The 10,635-nt window shown below is 43.7% G+C and overlaps 2 protein-coding genes across 2 annotated transcripts in view; both read left to right on the forward strand.

Annotated features, from left to right (window-relative positions):
* The window catches only part of LOC306819328 (saxitoxin and tetrodotoxin-binding protein 1-like), a 12,190-nt gene extending 3,685 nt beyond the window's left edge, over nucleotides 1-8,505 (forward strand). The window contains exons 3-6 of the mRNA XM_079373109.1: nucleotides 2,623-2,699; nucleotides 7,763-7,888; nucleotides 8,220-8,339; nucleotides 8,421-8,505. Coding sequence (XP_079229235.1) covers nucleotides 2,623-2,699; nucleotides 7,763-7,888; nucleotides 8,220-8,339; nucleotides 8,421-8,458 — 361 coding nt within the window. The 3' untranslated portion in view covers nucleotides 8,459-8,505. The remainder of the gene's footprint in view (nucleotides 1-2,622; nucleotides 2,700-7,762; nucleotides 7,889-8,219; nucleotides 8,340-8,420) is intronic.
* A 192-nt stretch (nucleotides 8,506-8,697) lies between these two features.
* On the forward strand, nucleotides 8,698-9,588 carry LOC306819329 (WD repeat-containing protein 18-like). Its single transcript, XM_079373110.1, has 3 exons — nucleotides 8,698-8,951; nucleotides 9,217-9,327; nucleotides 9,448-9,588. Exons 1-3 carry the CDS (start codon nucleotides 8,742-8,744, stop codon nucleotides 9,583-9,585), a joined length of 459 nt encoding a protein of 152 aa, XP_079229236.1. The 5' UTR covers nucleotides 8,698-8,741; the 3' UTR covers nucleotides 9,586-9,588.
* The last annotated feature ends 1,047 nt before the right edge of the window (nucleotides 9,589-10,635 follow it).

Raw genomic sequence — 10,635 nt, forward strand, 5'->3', positions numbered from 1 at the left:
CTGCATGCTCGTCGTCCTCATCGGGGTCTTAACCTGACTCCAGATCGTCGCCGTAACAGACTTGAGTGGGCAAATGCTCACATTCGATGGCGTCTGGAACGTTGGAGAGGTGTTCTCTTCACGGATGAATCTCGGTTTACATTGTTCAGGGCAGATGGCAGACAGCGTGTGTGGCGTCGTGTGGGTGAGCGCTTTGCTGATGTCAATGTTGTGGATCGAGTGGCCCATGGTGGTGGTGGGGTTATGGTATGGGCAGGCATCTGTTATGGACGAAGAACACAGGTGCATTTTATTGATGGCATTTTGAATGCACAGAGATACCGTGATGAGATCCTGAGGCCCATTGTTGTGCCATACATCCATGAACATCACCTCATGTTTCAGCAAGATAATGCACGGCCCCATGTTGCAAGGATCTGTACACAATTCTTGGAAGCTGAAAATGTCCCAGTTCTTGCATGGCCAGCATACTCACCGGACATGTCACCCATTGAGCATGTTTGGGATGTGCTTGACCGGCGTATACGACAGCGCGTACCAGTTCCCACTAATATCCAGCAACTTCGCACAGCCATTGAAGAGGAGTGGACCAACATTCCACAGGCCACAATTGACAATCTGATAAACTCTATGCGAAGAAGATGTGTTGCACTGCATGAGGCAAATGGTGGTCACACCAGATACTGACTGGTTCTGAGTCCCCAGACCCTCAATAAAGCAAAAACTGCACATTTCAGGGTGGCCTTTTATTGTGGACAGTCTAAGGTACACCTATGCACTAATCATGGTGTCTGATGAGCATCTTGATGTGGCACACCTGTGAGGTGGGATGGATTGTCTCAGCAAAGCAAAAGTGCTCACTATCACACATTTAGACAGATTTATGAACAATGTTTGAGAGAAATGGTAATATTGTGTATCTGGAATGAATTTTAGATCTTTGAGTCCATCTCATGACAAATGGGAGCAAAAACAAAAGTGTTGCGTTTATATTTTTGTTGAGTGTATATATATATATATATATATATAGGACAGTCTATATATATATATATATATATATATATATATATATATATATATATATATATATATATATATATATCGCCCGGCTCCGCCATGCCGGGCGACGTCACGGTCCTATTTGTGTTTTTCATCATAGGGGTTTTATGAACTGCATTTAGTCTTAGTTTAGTCTAAGTCTAAGTCTAAGTCTAGTCTGACCCGTCACCTAGGACCTGTTTGCCTTGGGTGACCCTGCTGGGGGCTCAAAGCCCCCGACAACTTAGCTCCTAGGGTCATTCGAGTGCTCAAACTCCCCCACCACAATAAGGTAGCAGTTCAGGGGGGAGGTCCCCCTTCTTGAAAAGAGGGACCACCACCCCGGTCTAATATAACTATATTTATACTGTCCTATATTTATACTGTCCTATATTTATACTGTCCTATCTATTTATACTGTCCTATATATTTATACTGTCCTATATTTATACTGTCCTATATTTATACTGTCCTATATTTATACTGTCCTATATATTTATACTGTCCTATATTTATACTGTCCTATATTTATACTGTCCTATATATTTATACTGTCCTATATATTTATACTGTCCTATATTTATACTGTCCTATATTTATACTGTCCTATATTTATACTGTCCTATATATTTATACTGTCCTATATTTATACTGTCCTATATTTATACTGTCCTATATATTTATACTGTCCTATATATTTATACTGTCCTATATTTATACTGTCCTATATTTATACTGTCCTATATATTTATACTGTCCTATATATTTATACTGTCCTATATTTATACTGTCCTATATTTATACTGTCCTATATTTATACTGTCCTATATATTTATACTGTCCTATATATTTATACTGTCCTATATTTATACTGTATTTAATACTTTAAAACTTTAATAACCTGCATAGTTTTCTCACCTGTTCCTGATCTATTTCTATTCTTTACTTTTTGACTTTGTGATCTGATTCTCTGCTGTAAATACTTTCTACACATCACGTGATAGTTTATAGCGACAGTATGGATGTCTGTATTAGTGAAGCTTTTCTCATGCATGCGTTCCTTCAAACATACTTAGGGTTAGGGTTGGGGTTAGGGTTAGGGTTAGGGTAGGGTTAGGGGTTAGGGTTAGGGTTAGGGGTTAGGGTTAGGGTTAGGGTTAGGGGTTAGGGTTAGGGTTAGGGTTAGGGGTTAGGGTTAGGGTTAGGGTTAGGGTTAGGGTAGGGTTAGGGGTTAGGGTTAGGGTTAGGGGTTAGGGTTAGGGTTAGGGTTAGGGGTTAGGGTTAGGGTTAGGGTTAGGGTTGGGGTTAGGGTTAGGGTTAGGGTTGGGGTTAGGGTTAGGGTTAGGGTTAGGGTTAGGGGTTAGGGTTAGGGTTGGGGTTAGGGTTAGGGTTAGGGTTAGGGTTAGGGGTTAGGGTTAGGGTTAGGGTTAGGGTTGGGGTTAGGGTTAGGGTTAGGGTTAGGGTTGGGGTTAGGGTTAGGGGTTAGGGTTAGGGTTGGGGTTAGGGTTAGGGTTAGGGTTGGGGTTAGGGTTAGGGTTACACAGTGAACATGTTTGTGATCTAACTGCTCTGTGTGGTTTTCAGTGACACTTCCTGTATCACGTTCAACTCGACTGTGTTGGTTTCCTCTGAACAGTCTGTGATGGACGTTTCTGCTGCCGGTAAGTTGAATGAACATGCAAAGAGACTCGTCTCACCTTAAGAACTAAAAATAAAGTATTGTAATATATTGATCCCCTAATGAAATGTTTTTACCCTGAATTAACACACACACACACACACACAGGCTGAATATGGACACACACTGACGGAGAGACGTCAGAGTGACGGAGCGCCCCCCGCCAGGCTGATGGGGGGAGGGATTCAGTTCCTTGCTCAAGGGCACCCTGGCAGTGCTCAGGAAGTGTATATATACTCAACAAAAATATAAACGCAACACTTTTGTTTTTGCTCCCATTTGTCATGAGATGGACTCAAAGATCTAAAATTCATTCCAGATACACAATATTACCATTTCTCTCAAACATTGTTCATAAATCTGTCTAAATGTGTGATAGTGAGCACTTTTGCTTTGCTGAGACAATCCATCCCACCTCACAGGTGTGCCACATCAAGATGCTCATCAGACACCATGATTAGTGCACAGGTGTACCTTATACTGCCCACAATAAAAGGCCACCCTGAAATGTGCAGTTTTGTCTCACAGCAAAATGCCACAGATGGCGCAAGCATTGAGGGAGCGTGCAATTGGCATGCTGACAGCAGGAATGTCAACCAGATCTGTTGCTCGGGCATTGAATGTTCATTTCTCCACCATAAGCCGTCTCCAAAGGCGTTTCAGAGAATATGGCAGTACATCCAACCGGCCTCACAACCGCAGACCACGTGTAACCACACCAGCCCAGGACCTCCACATCCAGCAGGTTCACCTCCAAGATCGTCTGAGACCAGCTACTCAGACAGCTGCTGAAACAATTGGTTTGCATAACCAAAGAATTTCTGCACAAACTGTCAGAAACCGTCTCAGGGAAGCTCAACTGCATGCTCGTCGTCCTCATCGGGGTCTTAACCTGACTCCAGATCGTCGCCGTAACAGACTTGAGTGGGCAAATGCTCACATTCGATGGCGTCTGGCACGTTGGAGAGGTGTTCTCTTCACGGATGAATCTCGGTTTACATTGTTCAGGGCAGATGGCAGACAGCGTGTGTGGCGTCGTGTGGGTGAGCGCTTTGCTGATGTCAATGTTGTGGATCGAGTGGCCCATGGTGGTGGTGGGGTTATGGTATGGGCAGGCATCTGTTATGGACGAAGAACACAGGTGCATTTTATTGATGGCATTTTGAATGCACAGAGATACCGTGATGAGATCCTGAGGCCCATTGTTGTGCCATACATCCATGAACATCACCTCATGTTTCAGCAAGATAATGCACGGCCCCATGTTGCAAGGATCTGTACACAATTCTTGGAAGCTGAAAATGTCCCAGTTCTTGCATGGCCAGCATACTCACCGGACATGTCACCCATTGAGCATGTTTGGGATGTGCTTGACCGGCGTATACGACAGCGCGTACCAGTTCCCACTAATATCCAGCAACTTCGCACAGCCATTGAAGAGGAGTGGACCAACATTCCACAGGCCACAATTGACAATCTGATAAACTCTATGCGAAGAAGATGTGTTGCACTGCATGAGGCAAATGGTGGTCACACCAGATACTGACTGGTTCTGAGTCCCCAGACCCTCAATAAAGCAAAAACTGCACATTTCAGGGTGGCCTTTTATTGTGGACAGTCTAAGGTACACCTATGCACTAATCATGGTGTCTGATGAGCATCTTGATGTGGCACACCTGTGAGGTGGGATGGATTGTCTCAGCAAAGCAAAAGTGCTCACTATCACACATTTAGACAGATTTATGAACAATGTTTGAGAGAAATGGTAATATTGTGTATCTGGAATGAATTTTAGATCTTTGAGTCCATCTCATGACAAATGGGAGCAAAAACAAAAGTGTTGCGTTTATATTTTTGTTGAGTGTATATATATATAATGGGGTGTGGTCTTTTTAGAGTACTAGAGTCTTTTACTTCCTGATTGAAGTGAGAATGATTAACCCTCGACGTGTTTGGACCACGTGACACATGTGCTGGCCAATTAACTCAAGTAGTGTCATTTTTTTTTCTCAAGAATATTTTTATTGAGTTTTTTACACATTTCCACAAAGGGAGAACAAATATTCAGAGGGAGACAGCAGGTGTGTGTGAACTGTAAATCAGCAGAAATATACAGCTACACTTTTATCATGTGTACTAACATACAGAGAGGATCCACATAGTTCACATCACACATCTACAGTTACTGGTCACTTTATCACACACATCCTCAATCTGTAGAAATAAGACGTAAACAATTTTGAAAAAGAGCAAAGAAAGACACAAAACAAAACAAACAAAAACAAACAAACGGCACAGTGTCTGTTTCCTGGAGCGAGTCAGAAAGTTACAGAGCTAGAAGTTATTTGAATGTTAAAAGATAAACAAGTCTGCTTTTATTGTAAGATAACCAAGATCTGGGACAATTAGGTTTCCTGATGGTTCCTAAAGTATTCCAGAAAAGGCCCCACAGCTTTCCAAACCTAATAGTTGAGTTGCAGACTGAATAGCGAATCTTTTCAAGCTTTAGACAGGCCATAAGGTCTCTAAGCCACTGGGCGTGGGCGGGCGGAGCAGCATCCCTCCACTTCAGTAAAATGGCCGCCTGGCCAAAAGTGACGCAGATGAGATTGTGCGGCGCTTACTGGGAGTGAGATGGTCGTCGTCTCCTGTGGTGCCAAAAACAGCCAGCAGAGGATTAGGTTCCAAATTCAGACGAAGGACTGAAGACAATGTTTGAAAGACTTCTCTCCAGTGTTTTTCCAGACTGGGACACGACCAGAACATGTGGATCAGAGAAGCCTCAGCAGTCCTACACTTATCACAACAGGGATCAACATCTGGATAGAAGCAGGATCATTTAGCCTTTGATATGTGGGCCCGATGCACTACTTTAAACTTTAGCAGGCTATGACGAGCACAGAGGGAGGTTGAATTGACCAGTTTAAAAACTGAACTCCAAGTGTCCTCAGAAACAGGTTCAGATCCTGTTCCCAGGAAGATTTGGTTTTGTGAAGGGGGGCCTGTTTAATAGCTGCCAGTCTGTCATATATTATCGATATTAGCCCTTTTCATGAGGGATGCAGGTTGAGGAGAGCATCAACAACGTGTCAGGTGTCTCAGAGAAGTTTGGTAACTGACTACGGAGGAAGTGACGAAGTTGCAGGTATCTAAAGAAGTGAGCGCTCGGTAGGCTAAATTTCTGAGAGAGTTCCTCAAATGAAGCAAAACTTAACTAACTAACCCTAACCCTAACAACTTAACCCTAACAACTTAACCCTAACAACTTAACCCTAACAACTTAACCCTAACCCTAACAACTTAACCCTAACAACTTAACCCTAACAACTTAACCCTAACAACTTAACCCTAACAACTTAACCCTAACAACTTAACCCTAACAACTTAACCCTAACCCTAACAACTTAACCCTAACAACTTAACCCTAACAACTTAACCCTAACAACTTAACCCTAACAACTTAACCCTAACAACTTAACCCTAACCCTAACAACTTAACCCTAACCCTAACAACTTAACCCTAACAACTTAACCCTAACCCTAACAACTTAACCCTAACCCTAACAACTTAACCCTAACAACTTAACCCTAACCCTAACAACTTAACCCTAACCCTAACAACTTAACCCTAACCCTAACAACTTAACCCTAACCCTAACAACTTAACCCTAACAACTTAACCCTAACCCTAACAACTTAACCCTAACCCTAACAACTTAACCCTAACAACTTAACCCTAACCCTAACAACTTAACCCTAACCCTAACCCTAACCCTAACCCTAACAACTTAACCCTAACCCTAACAACTTAACCCTAACCCTAACAACTTAACCCTAACAACTTAACCCTAACAACTTAACCCTAACAACTTAACCCTAACAACTTAACCCTAACCCTAACAACTTAACCCTAACAACTTAACCCTAACAACTTAACCCTAACAACTTAACCCTAACCCTAACAACTTAACCCTAACCCTAACAACTTAACCCTAACAACTTAACCCTAACCCTGTGAAGAGGTCCTTAAAACGTTTAATGTCTGTGCCACTGGTGAAACGCAGGATCAAGTAGAGAAGGTTGAAAAAGATGGTTGGACCAGACGAGAGAGAGAGAAGTCATTAAAACCAAAGTGTCTCCTGAACTGGACCCACACTCTTATGGAGTGCCAGACCAGTGGGTTGTCCAGTGGTTTACTCGAAGAGAGAGGAAGAGAAGATCCGAGCAGAGCTAGGATGGAAATGATTACAGCCAAGTAATGTCATTTTTAAGGGCCATGTTTTGAAATGGCAAACGTGACTTTATGTCTGATTGTTGTCTCTTATGCAGAGAGCTGTGTTCAGTGCAAAATGTGTGTAAAGCAGAACATTTATTTTAGGGTTAGGCTTAACTAGATTCCTAGTTCTAGTCAGAACACGACAAGCTGAAGGGTCTTTAGAGATTTACCACAGCACCCTGCTAAAATAGAATTACAGTAGATAGATAGATATATAGAAGAGTTAAAGGACATATCCTGATCAAACAGAACTCCTAGGTTCCTAACAGTGGCGTGTTTGCAATTGGAAAAAATGGCAAAACCCGCCTCAGCTCTCAGCCTGTCGTTAGGCTGACTTTAAGCAGAGACAACATTTCAAGCATGGAGACCTCCATTGATCGATTCCAGCGCCCCCTGCAGGAACAGACAGATGACTCCTCTTAAAGACTTTAATCATATGCAAAGATAAATCAATAAATGTAGTGAGGCTCCTGAGTTAGTCAGGTTTACATTATATTTGTATCAACAGGTGTGTTCACACTGCAGGTAAAGGGACTCCTGTAGGAGTCTGAGTCATGCCACATTTAAAAACAAAAACATTTGAGGGCTGTAACATTCATGTAAAGCAACCAACATGTTCATATTTTATTTATTGTTGTTACTGTAATTATGGTTTCCTCAACTGTTATGACTTTTGAATTCCTCAATGTGACTTGTTTCATAATGAATGAAAATGTATTTCATTTTGATCGTGTGTGTGTGTGTGTGTGTGTGTGTGTTGTGTGTGTTAGTGATGGAACAGGATGGGGTTGTCACTACGTTTAATGACTCGGCCAAACTGCAGTTCTTTGAGACATGCCCAGATTGTTTGGTGATGGTCTACAGAGGCAACGTGGGACAGTACCTGCTCATTTACAGTTAACACTCTCTCACACACACACACACACACACACACACACACACACACACACACACACACACACACACACACACACACACACACACACACACACACACACACACACACACACACACACACACACACACACACACACACACACACACACACACACACACACACACACACACACACACACACACACACACACACACACACACACACACACACACACACACACACACACACACACACACACACACACACACACACACACACACACACACACACACACACACTGATCATAAAACACAGAACAATAATCCCTAACCCATGTATACGTGTATCAGGGAGCGAAGGTAATCAGGAGGAAATTGAGAAGGCTAAAGAGGCCCACGCTGACTTTAAGAAAATGGCCGCTTGTCTTGGACTCCCTCAGGAAGGTGGTTTCACCTACAAAGATGCTCAAGGTCAGTTTGAACACAGCTGCTCTCTGTGTGTTAGTCTCTTACAAACATATGGATATTTATTCTTGTGTTGTATCTTTACAGATTTTTGCCACAAGAAAGTTTCTCCTGAAAAGGCCTGAGCAAAGCTGAGGTTTCATCTGAGCAGATGTGTTGATCATAAGTCAATAAAAAGCAAATACTTCAACCAACGTGTGAGTTTTTGTTTCACACACACACACACACACACACACACACACACACACACGGTGGCGCTAATGCAACAATTACAGGCGCCAACCGCCATAAAACTCCAAAGAAGAAGAAATCCAGCAGATGGCAGCAAAGCTACTTGTTGTATTCCAGCTGCCACTAAAAGACAAAGAAGAAGAAAAGAATCCCGCGTGCGTCGTGTTTTGAGCCAACATGGCGGCTCCTCTGGAAGTCATAGTGAGCAGTGACTCCGGTTCTCAGCTCTGGAACTGCACCGTGTTCGACCTGCACAGCGGCTCCAGCCTGCTGTCATACCGGGGAGGGAACAGCTCGGCCCGGACTCTGACCCTGCTGTCCGGGGGGTACCTGCTGTCCGCCCAGCTGGGCAAGAACTTCATCAACGTGTGGGAGGTCCAGAGGAAGGTAACAGGGACACCTGAAGACACCAGTGAACACACCTGTAGTTTAACACACCGTTTACTGCCGGGAGTCAAACCGAGGACCGAACCCCGTTAAAGAAATCCTTCAGTTTAAACACTCCGCTGATTTTAATACACGAAGACTGTTTATAATACACACAGTTTAATCTGTTTACAACCAATCAGGTTCAAGGAAGAGTTCGGCCATACAATATTAGTGTGTGTGTGTGTGTGTGTGTGTGTGTGTGTGTGTGTGTGTGTGTGTATAGGATCAGCTCCAGCATAAGATCGTGTGTCCAGGTGTGGTCACCTGTCTGACCTCCTCACCTAATGGCGTGTTCCTGGCTGCTGCTGTTGCGGAGGCTGTTTACCTGTGGGAGGTGAGCCTGCTTCTTTTAAAATCCACATGCATTAAACCTTGTCATCTGATTGGCTCAAGTTTTTATACACTGTCATCTGATTGGCTCAAGTTTTTATACACTGTCATCTGATTGGCTCAGGTGTCTACAGGTAAACTGCTGTCTGTCCTCAGTCGTCATTATCAGGATGTCACCTGCCTGAATTTTACAGATGACAGCAGCCATTTTGTTTCTGGAGGAAAAGACAACCTGGCGCTTGTGTGGAGTCTGTCCAGGTAACGCACACCTGAACACACACCTGAACACACACCTGAACGCACACCTGAACGCACACCTGAACGCACACCTGAACACACACCTGAACACACACCTGAACACACACAGTGAACGCACACCTGAACGCACACCTGAACACACACCTGAACACACACCTGAACACACACCTGAACACACACAGTGAACACACACAGTGAACACACACAGTGAACACACACAGTGAACACACGCAGTGAACACACAGTGTGTGTTTGATTAGAAATAATACAGTGTGTGTGTGTGTGTGTGTGTGTGTGTGTGTGTGTGTGTGTGTGTGGACATAAACAGCTGTTCGGCTGATTGACAGCTGAACGTGATCAGCTGATGTCGCGTCATGTGACGCTGTTGAGGAAACGACGTCTCGTGTGTCTTAAAGCTGATTTCCTCGCTCCTCTCTCCTCGGCTTCGTTTCCTCCGTGCATCTCTGGTGGGCGGGGCTTAGACACAGGTGGAGGAGACCACTTGGTGTAAATAAGGGACTTGGGATCCAGCCAGGGAAGATGGGAAAAAAGCCTGTGAGTCTGTAGATGTGAAGAGCTGGTAGAAACGCACCCTAAAAGACTGAAAGGTGGTTCTATGAAGTATTGACTCGGCTGAATACTTTTAAAAGCAGCTTTAAATAACCCCAAATTTAAACAATGAATCTGTTCTGCAGCTTATATAATAAACAATATGGCCGACCCTCCTTTAGAAACGTTCTTCCATCAGCGGGAGATCGTCTCACTTCCACACCCATACATGTGTTTGTCTCTCTCTACAGCCGGAACATAGCCCATAACCTTTGAATATAGCTGACCCTATCTAATAGCATGACGTCAACAAACAGGAAACATAAAGCTGCTGTTTATGCACAGAGGTGTATAAAGTATACACACTCCACTCCTATTGGCTGGAGGGGAATTATCCAGAGAACATGTTGCTGCCTTCTCACGTTCGCTCACTCAGACTTCCTGTGAAATAAATACTCCGGGTCTGGCAGGAAAAACTCCGAGCTTGTGTTCTTCTCGCGTCAGG

The sequence above is a fragment of the Symphodus melops genome (genome assembly GCF_947650265.1).
Source record: "Symphodus melops genome assembly, contig: scaffold_129, whole genome shotgun sequence".
Taxonomy (NCBI): domain Eukaryota; kingdom Metazoa; phylum Chordata; class Actinopteri; order Labriformes; family Labridae; genus Symphodus; species Symphodus melops.